The following is a 13,506-nucleotide window of genomic DNA, read 5'->3' as shown; positions in this document are numbered from 1 at the left end:
CAATTCCATCGGGTAATGAATAATACGGCCGACTGGGAGGATTCTCTCACCCTATCTTCCCTCGTTGCATGAACCTGTAATAAATTTCCCGCCAATGCCATATGGTAGCAAGTCAAGTGTGGAATTTAGTACGTTGTGTTATTTATTTATTTCCCAGGTGTTGCTTTTCTGTTAGTGATTTATGTGTTATTGTGTATGATCTGCTGCTGGGATCTATGACACGGGGTGCGGAGGGTTTTTGGAAGAAAGCCCAGACTAAACTGAAGCCATGGATTCAGAATAATGTTTCAGATTCAGTGGCGCTATAAGCTCCATCCACAAGCGTTTTTGTTTTCTATTTTTATTCACCGGAAAAGGAAGCTCAGGCAAATTTTGGTTCACATGAATGAGTTTAAAAAAGAGGAAGCAAGCAGAAATAATTATTAGGAAGAGATATAAGTAATTTGCCAATTTATCCACAAAGAAAAAAAAAATAGAGACCCATTTAATCAGTTGTATATTGGTTTTGAATGCCTTTTTAGTTTTTATTTTGTTTAGTTATAAATAGGTTTTTGTTTGAATTTATTCAAGCTGACAGTATACTTCATAACTTTTTGACGCTTAGATAGAATTTTGAACTGCCATGTTGCTGAAATATACCATACACAGAAATCAAGGCAAATAATTATCCCGAGTGGAGAAGATGAATAAAATCAAACTAATTAGAAATAGACTAATTTGTAAAAAGCGTATATTCTGCTTAGTGTGAAAACAAAAACAAGAAAACAACAAATAAAGTTCTATTCAATTATTACAAAGACATGATGAAACTCAGTTTCTTTTTCAGGACATTTGACAATTATGGTATTCCTGGTAAAAGTATGGAAAAACCTGTAAGACAAACAGAATTACTCCCTGTTAGATAAATGTCCTTAGGCAGTTTTATTTTTCATATTATAGTCACATCTTGTTGCAGTTTTCCACCTTTTTCTAGATCTACACACATCTGCCTTACTTGAATGACATGTTCTGGTTTGTTTCATATTTTGAAAAGTTAGAAGAGAGTCGTGGATTATTAATTAAATTTTCAAAAATGCATCCATTAACCATTGGAATCAATTTAGTCAAATCTGTTAATTTTTGTGGGATTAAATTTATGTCTTAATGCCAGTACAGTTTTTTGTCATTCAGGTAATCACGTCCCATATAAAACAGTTGTTATCCATTTGTCTTTATTAAGCTATAAAAAGCTCAGATCAATCAGATATTTGATTGATTTCAGGAAGTAAACAGATTATTTAGTTTCTTTTCAATCTTCTTTCAGCTTTCTCTTGATATTAGAATTTAACCTTGGAACTCTCTCAACTTTCTTTTAGTTTTAATTGCATTGAAAGACACCATACCACAGGAATATTACACTTCTACATAACCTTAATATGCATTTATCCATGTAACCTGCTCAGTTCCATCACAACACAGCCGACCTACCGCAGATTCTTTTGAAAATGTTGAAAGAACATTACATAAGTGCCACAGCTCTCAGATGGCATGAATGATACACCTGTGCATCACTGAAACGGAAACAATGGAACTCCAAGTTAAATATCACAGCAATCACACAATACTAACATCACTTAACCTCACATTAAATTATGCAGATAGCTTACTCATGTCAGTATTCTGAAACGACAGCTTAATTCACCGTCCTCAATCTGAATAATTCAGTGAAAAAATATCTAACCAATTAGGGCACTCTTAGACCACTGATATTTTCTTCTTAAATTGTCAGTTGATAATTCAACATAAAAGAAATTAAAATAGATGGTGACAACACAGAAAATTGCCTGACTGTGATGAAGTGAGTGGAACACTGTGAAGTTCACCCTCTTATTCTTAGTATACATGCAGTATTTAGAGCAGGAGTGCATGACATTTGACTCATGCTTCAAAGAAATGACAGAACTTAACTTTCACAAAATATCTTTTGTTTGTAACTTTTTGAGCAACATAGCTTTGTTTTGTTTTTGTTTTTCTTTCAAAAGACTGGCATGCCATACAACATGGGGAACATAGCCACAGCAGCTTTGGTCACCAAAAGATACTTCCAGAGTCTAAGCTTTAGACTCTGGTATTCTGGGTGTTCAAAAATCAAACAACTCCTTTTTAGGTCAAACAACCATGAAAGGAAGTAAAGCTGCTTTCTGTTAAAGCATTTAGGATTATCTTAAGCTTGCTGGTTAGATATCGCAAAATAAACATGCTTAGTTACTCTCAATTGTTTTTGTTAAACATGTTTTTGCACAAAACATTTTAGTGCAGATCACTACACAATGTTCCAGTTTTTGAAATAAGTCTGTAAAATGTTGCAGTGTGACAGCTAATTGATCAATGATCCAGTGATTTGTATTTTACAGTTAATCTATTTTGAATTCAAGCTCCATTAAATAGAAAACAAAATATAAAGTTTTGATTATTCAATACTTTTCTGCTGGATAGATATTCGTTTCTCTCTCTCTGATGTTCTTTTATTTGAAAAGTAAGTGTTTTATTGCATGTTGAAACACGTCTGTCCCTCAAGAGCTCTCTGATGATTGAATTTCCTCAGCTCATGGCAAACATTAAACCGTGAAATCTCTCTCCTCTCGATAGACAAAGCTACGATGGTTTGGAGAAGAAGCTAAAAGAAGTCTTCAGTGAACGAAGCAGCATCTTGCATCAGCTCTCAAAGACATCGAAGGAACTGGACAGCATAAAAGGCAACCTTCAGGTGAGAAACATACTGCTTCTCTTTATAATTCAGCATGATAAGCATCATGTTCCAGCTGGTAGTTTTGAGTTGTAGGTCAATGATAAAAAAATAAAAAAAAATCTTAGCTTTTTGATCATTATGCTGTAAGCCAACTGATTATTATTTAATGAATATGTGAAGAGCTTTGCCTGAGCCAAAAGGTGAAGCTCTCAATTTAGCGATCGATCTATGATCCTACCCTCATCTATGGCCACAAGCTTTGGAAAGTGACTGAAAGAATTAGATTTCTGTGTCTGAGGTTTTAAATGCAGAATACACACCAATACTACATAAACAGTGTGGGCTTGGCATGCAGAAACACGATAATAAATGAAAACTTCGTTAGAGCTACAACAGAAAGATTTTTTCACAATCTGTTCTTCAAAATTCTCAACATATTTCCAATGGGAGTTTTAATTGCAATCATAAGTATTTAGATTGAACTTTTTGTTTATTTTAAGTTGCAATTATTGATTCCACTGTGTTCTTTAGATTTCATTGGATAGTTGTACTTTGTTGTTGTTCTCTTAGGTTTAGGTTTTATTTTTAAGTTTGTTGTTGTTTACATCAGCTCTGTACAGAGTAAACTTCATAACTTTTTATTTTATACGAGGGATTTCCTTTGCCTCGGGTTCAGTTTTAAAAGCTCCAGATTGCAGCAGATAGCTAGCAGATTGCCACATCTGCATCTGCTAGCTCTTCCTGAATTATTAAATTATTGGATTTCCCAATCACCTCTTGCAGTTACGACGTTCCTCTGCTTTGCTCTGTCAGGAGAGTTGAACTACGTAGTAATAGTTTAGTATCCAAATTCAGAGCATTCTCTGAAACTGTTTCATTTGTTGAGTGTCACCCATTTCCTGAATTAAATAAGACAAAAATTTATGTTATCATACAGATGGGTTGAAAGCTGATATTTACTAGTTTTAAAATTTGATAAACATTTAATCAACATCAGATTATTCAGTATTTATGACAGAATTAAGACGTAGATTTCAATAGCATTTTAATTTATTGTTAATTATCAGTGACTTCCAATGGCTTTTCATATTTAGGAGCCTAATGGATTTTCAACATCTCAAACTACCACTCCTTATTTTGTCATATTTTCTACAACAGTTATTGCATTTAGATGTATCAAGCTATCATCAAAGTGTTAGGATTGGTTTTGTGTTTTGTTATTAGTGTTCATTAGTCTTTTATATTAGTTCTGCTGTGTTTCTGTTTTTCCTTCAGTTCCTTCTTCCACAGCTGTACCTCCATTTTATTTTATTTTTTTTAATCATCCTAGAGGAAGTTTACTAAGTCATGATGTAATCATCAGTGCTTTTCTGAGTTATTCTGAATATTTTGTAACTTTAGTATGCAAACTTTTGACTTTGAAGTTGTACAGCAACTTTGTAAGGGGAAGATGGGATAAATTATAAATGAATGGATGCATATTCTTAATATTCTATCACTTAACAAACAAAAACCTTATATGTTTAGTGTGATTTCATATCCTGCAGGAAAGAAAACGACATGATACATTGGATATATCTCAGCACAAAAGTTGGTTGAGTAATATAAAAGAACCCTGGACACTTTAAAATTGCTCAGTATTCAGATGTTAAAGTGTTCTGAGAATTTTTGCATAACACAATTATCTCAACCCAGGGCATTGCATAGCAAATTCTGATTATTATTTAAGACTAAGCTCATTATCTGAAGTAAATGGAAATTAATTTATACAATTTAATTTAATTATGTCACATTTTTCAGTCACAGTGATCAAATCAAAAACGTTTGTGGAAAAAATGCCACCTACCTTGATAAGTAGACCATGGTTCTCTTACTGTTGATGTTTTAAAATTTTCTGGCATAACTAATACCCAGCGAAGAATAGTCCATTTGTAATTGTGTGTATTTCCAGCTCCACTATGAGCTTTTCATATGTCTGTTAAAAGATGTAAAGACTCAGGTCGTCTGGCCACCGTCATCGAGGACACAGGATTTGATGTGTGTTCTCTCCAGGCAAGCAGAGCTGGCACCCATCTTTGCCCTGGGACCTGCTCCTGCATGTTGGGCAGGGCAGAGGTTGGGTTAGATTTAAATTAGTGGGCTGTGGAACAAATCTATGCTTTAGAGCTAAGGATCCATCTCCATAAATATCATTAACTTTTTAAACAAAATCAATGTCAGCAGAATAAAGCAGCGCTATGTTTCTTCAAAAGACAACGGAGCGAATGCTTATCTTTCTAACAAGTTGGCCTCTAGGTCCAGGTCAGCAACCTCAATAATTAAACTTTCTGTGAAAAGGGGGAGTTTTGCTTGGCAGCATGCCCCAGTGATGTTGTTAAGAAGTTAACTGAGTTCAAAGCAGTTCTTATGTTGTCACGTTTTCTTAGCGTTATCTGCAATATAAAGTATGACTGAACATTATTACCCAGTTATGTAGACTGAATAAGCTCCAATGATTCTAAAGACAAGATTGTATGCAGTGAATTTTTTATTCATAATACAATGATGATGTTATAAGATGATTTACAATCTACCTGTGATGCAATTCGAACACGCTGTTTGTTTTAAATAAAAATCATCCATTAAACTACCTAAGAGGCTTTAAGACAACACTATTCTTGGAGAGTGAAACAGGGTACTGTTTTGCTTAAGCGAGTAAAACATTTTACCTGCAGATAATTACTGAACTCTGGCATTATTTAAGACTAAAACTTATTCAGTTGTTTTGGAAAGACCACAGTCTTCAAGAATAATTGCCTCTGTTTTGAATTAAGTTTGATGGAACAGGATGTGTTGGTGTTATGCAATTTGTATGTTACCGTTCTTAATGAGAGTTATGCTTTACTCTGTTTTGTATTTGCATCTTAAATGTTTTGTAATATTATTCATGCTATTCATTTAACTAAAAGCATGCCTCTATAATATTCCAAATTAGTTAAAATTATCAGGTGCAGTTGTTTGGTAGTCCCTATACAAATAAGCTAAGAAATTAAACTATTTTAACAGAAAATAAATGTGCTTATTTTTAAAAGTGAAATAAATGTTCAGATTTAGTCCTGATGTAGAACTAAAACAATCTTGAGATAGACAATTTTACCTCTCTTTAATGTCTAAACAGTTTAAAGTTGAGCAAAGTACAAAAGAAAAACAAGCAAACAAACAAAAAACATATAAGTGTCTCTTCACCAGTTTGGTATTATCTAGAGACTTTGGAGGGGAGTATATTTCCTCCCTGCTATTGGGTAGATTCAACCATAATAACCAACCTGTCAAAGCAAAGTTGCCACAGTAAAAGCTCTAATGGGGTACTTTTATAACAGAATCCAAGATGATTGCAGCAGATCCATTAAATTCACCAAACTGTGTTGCTCTTCTTGAACCAGATTTTTTTTCCAGTAAAATCTCACAATTGTCGGGTCGTCCTAAGATCTAAGGATTATTGAGGCTTTATCAAAACCTTGAAATTCATGTGATTTTCTTCAATCAACCCTAAGTAAATTGTGCAGTGTGTGGGGATGTTTTCTCTGATAAAAATAGGCCACTGCCACCAGGAGTAATGGAGTCTGTATGTGGTCTGCAAAAGACGTTTATGAAGGACTTATAAATCAAACTAACACCCAACTAAGTACACTTATTCAAGATCAAGTTGGCCTTGCTTGTAAACAGAAATGAGAACAGATGGCAGCAGCGAGAGACAGAGACAAAAAGTTGCTATTTAAGTTGGATGGTTTCCAGCAGTCTTCAGCCTGCACATTAAGATAGGGTGCCACCTTTGTGGGTCATGCTGTATAAGCTCAGACAGACTGTGGTATTTGGAGGTCATTTCAATGGCTGTGATGTTATTTAGGTAGGTGTGTTGAAGTCTTGATGGCATGTAGCACATGTGACTCAAAACTTCCCCACCAGAACATTACATAGAAATTAATCAGCTATATTTATTTAAAATAAATGGAATTATTGATGTGGTTGTTCTGGTAGCCACTGTCACCAGCATCTGTTTGCTTGAATTTTTATATTTTTCTATCAATATCGTTAGCATAGTTTTGTATGCTCTGGGTGCATAGGTTCTCCTCCTTTGGGAGAGAAAAAAAAGACAGTCAATTTGTATTGACTTGTGTTAATTAGCACAGACTTTCAAGCATATTTTAAAAACAAACTCTCCCTTTGATTCCAGATTTCCCCCAGAAGTCTGCGCTTCTCGGCTCCACTCTGAACTAATATAAGATCTCAAAGGGCTTTTGGGGCAATCAAATATATCACTAATTCCTAATTACCCATCAGGAATCTGGTTAGCCACCACCAGAAACCAATCTGTGCATCTGCGTGTGTGCTCATTAGGACATTCATCAACAGATTGTTAAAAGCAATACAATTTAGAAAAGGGACATCAACAGGATTCCACATCTGTTGCACATTATTTTAACACTTTCCTCAATTATTGTATCATTTCAGATAATTTTCACACCGATTGGATTCAAGTCCATCTTTACTAAATCCCTTGGAATTGTAGGAAACATGTACTAGAGAGAGCCAGTTCAAATGTGAATGCACTGTGTTTGATGCTTTGAATTGCCATGCAATATAGAAAACTGTGCCTTTGCTTGAGAAAAAAAATAGTGTCTTTTGTTTTCTTTCAGTCCCTAAAAAATGATGAATCAGTGGCCAAGAAGGATGTGCAAAGGATTCTGGAGCTCAGTCACAAACAGAGGTAAAACCAGGCATCATGACACCATGGAGGATTTAGAAAGTATCTTGATCATTGTCTCCTAATTTGCAATGTTTTCTGCTATGATTTGCAAAATTGTGTTTATATTTATCAATAAAATAATAATATGTTAAATTAGATGGATTTTAAGAACTTGAGCTTATTTTTTCTGGTATTTTATTTTAAAAATCTAAAGTTTCAGTTTTATATACATATATATGCCAGCTGAAACCTCAGCCACAGTGTAATTTCTAAGATAGTTTTGCAAGTTCTTTTGGAATCAAAACATAAAAGTCTGAACCCATCCTCATAAATGGCCTCTGGTCAATTTGATATGTTTCTTTTGTCTAACCATTGTTTTTATGTACTTAAGCAACCTGTAAGAATTAACTTGTGTCAACTTAATAGATGTCTTTAGTTTGCTTTTAACAGAAGCCATGAAACACTGATCCGCAGAGGAGGGATTTATAGAAAAATTACATACAAAAAGTACATCACTATTGCAGTTTGATTTTGTTTTATGTTTCGGTCCTTTATGTTGAATCCCTTCAAAATGTCAAGCTGGTTCCAAATTACACGTATGTGATAAAAAAAATGCATTTTGATGGATTTTAAACACATTTGCATAAGTCCATCAGGATCCATATTGCTAAAAAATTTTCAGAGGTCTTACATTTCTATTGATTGGACTTCTGATCATAGTTTAGTCTACTCTTATTAAATATGAGACATTATGACAGCAGAGAAACAAAAATAACCATGAATCACCTCTTACTGGTGGAGGCTATTTATATATATATATATTTTTTTTTTTTTTAAAGACTGTGATTGAATTATATAACAAAATGTGAATTAGATAGCAGAGCTGATTCCAAGCAACCCCAACAAACCAATGCTTGGTCGTCTCAGAACCTCCTGTAAAAGATCACTTGTTTTTTTCCCCCTTTTTGATTTGTATATAATTGAAGATGCAACAGTACAAAATTACGAAGTGGGTGAAACAACCAGCTTCCTTGGTGAAGTGATAGACTGTCCTAGCAATCTTTAAAACATCCTTTATTCAGCCGGTGGTTTTGTCTGGTTTCCACTTCGTGATCTGATTTGGTTTTCAGGTTTTGGAGTAGTAACTTAGTAACTTCTTTCAGCATCAGTAATTTTGAAGCATGTTGGCTTTTTCCAATTTTCAGTGAAAAGCTTGAATGATGAATGTTACATGTTAAACATAAATTCTAAAGTTACAGAATCTTTCTTAATGACATTTATTTCATTTCCCTAAGCTTACAAGAAGATTCTAAATATGAATAGGAAAAAAAAAAGCTGCATATTGTAGTTGATGCTGTTTACTATAATTGATGGTGTGGTCTAGTTTATTTATAGTAGAGAAAGAAGTAAGCAGGAGTTGAAAAATAATAAACTACCTAGTGTACATAAAACATTATTATTCAGTCTTTATTCTCCTAACATATGAAAATCCATCTGTGATTTAGGGCTTCTTTTTTTTTTCTTTTTTTTACCAGTTAGGATTGTCTATTAATAAAGTGTGTAATGAGTCTGTTCATGATCAGGAATCACTTGTTGCCTCACATGCTCTCTGAAAGGCTATAGAAGTCTTGTGAGCAGGATCTTGATCGCCAATCAATAGTCCATCACTTGGCAGCTCTCACATGTCATCAAGCTAAAAACCATAAAGCAGCAGTTTGGCTCAGTGTTGCTTACCTAGCATTTTGGAAGGCACAGTTTTTTTCAGGGTGTTATTAATCCACCTTTGGATTTCCACGGCTGCCAAGAGCAATTACTTGCTGACTCCATTATGGCAGATGCAGACAGGTGATTCATTGCAAGTCATTTATTTCTGACATCTCTTAACAGAGATTTGATTGCTTTCTGAAAATAATTTTACCCCAAACTGTGACAGAACAGAGATGTTTTCCAACAGAAAAGACACTCATGGTTGGAACATAACATTCCATGTTTTGATTATCAACAATTAACTCGACTATGATTGAACCTGCTATAAAAACATGTGCTATTTGCTCACTAGAGTGATGTGCATCCCTTTTGTCAGTGTTTTGCTTGTTTGTGCCTCAAACTGTTTCCTTGTCTTGGATACAGGCATATATATTATGCTGATTACTCTAAAGAAAATATGTTTTACTGGTCTTACACTAAAAGACAAGACCATTGACATCTGAAATATGTGTGGAGCATCGAGATCCTTTACAAAGTGACTGTTGCTGTTATTTTGAAAGGTACTGCAGATCCATTACACCACATTTCCCCTATGCCTAATGCACTTTTAAATTTACAGCCATGTTTAGACATATTAGCAGACTTTATGAATTTAACTTGGCTGCCTCTTGTGATGTGATTTCTACAAGCATTTTTTCAAAGCAAGGACTCACATCACCAGCCTACTTAATATATAATTCATTGTGCTTTGCTGTTATCTGTGCACGGGAAAATCAAACAGTACAGAAATAGCCTCAGCATTATAACACCCATTTACTAGGTAGATGTATAATAAATGCAAAAACAGTTTTTACACAGCAGGCTAAAAAATCTGTGGGGCATTCCAGAGAATACATAAAATGTCATTGGAAAAAGCAAAAAATCAAGTATCTTTCAAAAGTGTCCAAATTCACATATCATTAACCAGGCTTTTTAATGCAAAACTAAGCTCTGTGTATGTTGACTACAGCAAATTTCATATAAATGATGCAAGTAGTTCATGACAACAAGAACTGGGTTGAATATATCGTTTTCAGCTCAAAAAGAAGTGGAAAGAAAGGATTATTTATAGGACCTTGCATTATAGACCCCTTTTAAACATTTCTTACAACCAAAATCCTCAATAAATAAAACTTCAGTGTATTTCCCTAAGGATTTTGTATTCTCAAATTAAATGGCATAAATAACAATTGTGAGGTTGAACTCCCTATGCCAAAGAAACAATTTCCACAATGCATAATACTGCCAACATGCCAACTTATCAAGTGGAAGCTTTGTCCAAGATAATGTGCAGAGTTTGTTTTCTGCCACACATATATTTATTACATGTTGACTAAAAATCTTTGTTTTGCTTTCATTTTATCTGAGCTTTCTTCCATACAATGATTATGGCAAACAGCAGTCAGCATCTTTTAAGGGTGCTGTTGCTTTCTTCTTGCCAATTAATGAAGGCCCTGTTATGGCCCCTGGTATGAACCACTTTGTGCTCAAACATAATGTTTATTATGGAAATTCTGTTCCAGCAACAAGTCTATCATTAGAACATTGCTTGGGTTCTGGTCAGAAACTCCAAAACGGCCTGGAAATCTGAACTACTGTTCAATGCATTGGTGCAGATAACTTTCAGAGTCTTGCTTCTTCCAACCTGAAGTTGCAAAGAGGCGACCCTGTCGCTTAATCAAGACACTCAGACACCTGACACCTCTCTCCCTGGGCAACTTCGGAGGAGGAGTGAGTCCAGCTCCTTTCCTGGAGTTTGATTTCAGAGCTCAAGCTGTGAGTCCTGTTATTTCCTGCTGGGACTACTCAACCCGACACAACAACTCTGGCACCTCAGTGAGGTGACATTCCATGTCCTAAAACCAGATTATGCTCCCAGCACTATAAGCACAGACAACATTCAAAACCTTTGCAGACAACATTCAGAACCTTTGCTTCTTCCAACCTCAAGTCACAAAGGGGCATCTGTCTTGCTCACCGTGGAAAACTCAATCAAGACACTCAGCCGGGGGCTGAGAATCCCCACCACGCTTTTGCCTGTCATTCAACTTGCATGGCAACTGATCCGTTCTTACCTGCATGTGGTGGCTCACAGAGAGGGGACTTCCTGTATATTCTTCAGGCCGAGCCCCAAGAGCCAAAGCCTGGCTCCAGAGGAGTGCCCAAGTCTCCCTAATCTGAATGAGGTTTGCCTCTTGCTCTTGTCAGCTGTCTTATTGGAATCCATAAAAGCACCAGGACATGTTAAGAAGACAAAAAGAAGAAACACTGCTCTTAATTTTAAAGTGTAAGCTTTTTGATTTTTAGTTGGCAAGTTCCTTTGGAAACCAGGATGCAGATAAAAATAAAAGGGCTGAATAGTTATACATGACATACACTTCAGGGTTTATTAGTAAAAACATTTGAAAATGTTAATTTTTTTCTTTCCTGTTTGGCTTTGTGCTACTCTTTGCTGCTCTGTCTCATAAATAAATCTCAGACAAATACACTTTAATTTGTTGCTTTACTGTAAAAAAATATAAACATTCAGAGGTTTTGAACTCTTTTGCAAGACACTGTGTAAGAAAACAAAATGGTAAATATGTATTTTGAGGAGAGAAAAAAATAATTAAGAAATTAATTTGTTTTGATATGCACAAATGTCAAAATCAGTTCATGGCTCAACTGTTTGCACTTTCATTACTAGTTAGGAATAGTACTGCAAAATGGAGAATTTTCTTCCCCAAAGATTGACAATAAACATTTAAGGAAATCTACCACTATTAAAATCATTCTGAATAAATTAGCTTAAATCAAGTGTTGCTTTTTCTTTTCTTTTCTACAAAATTAAAACTATTTTATTGTGAGTAGTAGTTGTTTCTACACAAAAATCTATTTTCTCTCAAAGGAGTGTGCTGTAGAAAACCATTCACAGGTAGAGTAGTAAAGGGCTCGGAGAGTGTAAGGACGATGTGCTAACAGGGTGTTTCTCACTTCCCTGCCACTTGACAGAGAGGAGATGAAGTCCCTCCAGGCAGCCCTGCAGAAGCAGCTGGATGAGGCAAATGAGAAAGCTGAAAAGCAGCAGGCCACGGTAAGACAGAGATGACCTCACCATCAGCGCTCGGTCTCCTCTAACCAGCCCCGTCACCTGTCACACAGCCCCCCTCGGTGATCGACGCTCATTACGCAGCAGCTGGCTTTTTCTTCCGTCTCACAACTCTAAACTGAAACTCTGACACAGCAGGAGAAAACCTTTTGCCACATCTTATTTGTTTGGTTCCAATTTTGAAACCCTGATTTAATGTGTTTATTGTGATATAAGCTGATGAAAAGTTTTCATTTAAATGGACGGTCGTATGACTATTTTCAGTAACTTACTCAACAAAGTTACTTTTCTTTAGTCAGATTTTCACAGATTTTTAAATGTATCCCGTTACTTATAGCAAATGACATCATTACTTTAAACCACATTTTTAGGCCATTAGATATGCAGAGGATACACTGCCATTATTCAGAGGGAAGTGAAGAGTGACCGTACATAATTTAGGTTACAAAATAATATTACAGATGGATGGTTTTTGCTGTTTATTTAATTTCTTTTGCAAAGTATTGAAATTGAGTTAATAGTGTGCTTATCCAAATATTTCATAATTGCTAAAACTACCCAGACTTTAAATAAAAAGTCAAATGCATTTATAAAGGTAATTTATTTTTCTTATATAGTTTATGATTTCTAAATGCTATTAATACTGATACATTGACTTTCCCTTTTACTTCCAGAATTGAAGACAACCACAATTTTAAGAAGGATAAACAAAGATAAATATAAGCATCACTATTCATTCCTATTTCAGATTTATAAGAAGAAGTCACTTCAGCACTGACTCACTTTCATGTATTTAGTGCTAAAGCTCCTTCTTGTGATGTAAAGACTTATCTGGTTTTTGATATTGCAACTATAGGAGACAGTTACTAGAGATCAATACACATATTTATGTGTATTGATAGCCTATAACTTGGTGATAGGCTATGTATACCCCGGCTATATATAAAATATTTAAGATATTTTTGATTTTGCAAGATTGGCTGTAATCAGGTACAGGTGTGGTGTTTGAAACTACTCTTAGCTTTTGTGTTCATACATGACTTAATAAGAGGGAGATTGTTTTTTTCACCTATTGTCTGTTTGGTTTGAATAGTTCTTTTACTTTCCCAAAATAAATCATTTGGACAGTGTTTTTTTTTTTTTTTTTTTTTTTTTTTTTTTTTCATTTTTTTTTTTTTTGATTTTAAATTTTTTTTGGGGTTTTGAACCCTACAAAAA

The 13,506-nt window shown here is 34.8% G+C and overlaps 1 protein-coding gene across 1 annotated transcript in view; it reads left to right on the top strand.

Moving 5' to 3' along the window:
* Positions 1-2,614: 2,614 nt before the first annotated feature.
* Positions 2,615-13,506, top strand: part of luzp2 (leucine zipper protein 2) — a gene marked incomplete at its 5' end in the record, with an annotated part of 92,156 nt that continues 81,264 nt past the window's right edge. The window contains 3 exons of the mRNA XM_015044966.1: positions 2,615-2,746; positions 7,405-7,475; positions 12,192-12,273. Coding sequence (XP_014900452.1) covers positions 2,615-2,746; positions 7,405-7,475; positions 12,192-12,273 — 285 coding nt within the window. The remainder of the gene's footprint in view (positions 2,747-7,404; positions 7,476-12,191; positions 12,274-13,506) is intronic.

Source organism: Poecilia latipinna, unplaced genomic scaffold, assembly GCF_001443285.1.
Source record: "Poecilia latipinna isolate Pla-1442-1.1 unplaced genomic scaffold, P_latipinna-1.0 Scaffold698, whole genome shotgun sequence".
Classification (NCBI taxonomy): Eukaryota; Metazoa; Chordata; class Actinopteri; order Cyprinodontiformes; family Poeciliidae; genus Poecilia; species Poecilia latipinna.
This window is presented reverse-complemented; position numbering and strand designations above follow the sequence as displayed.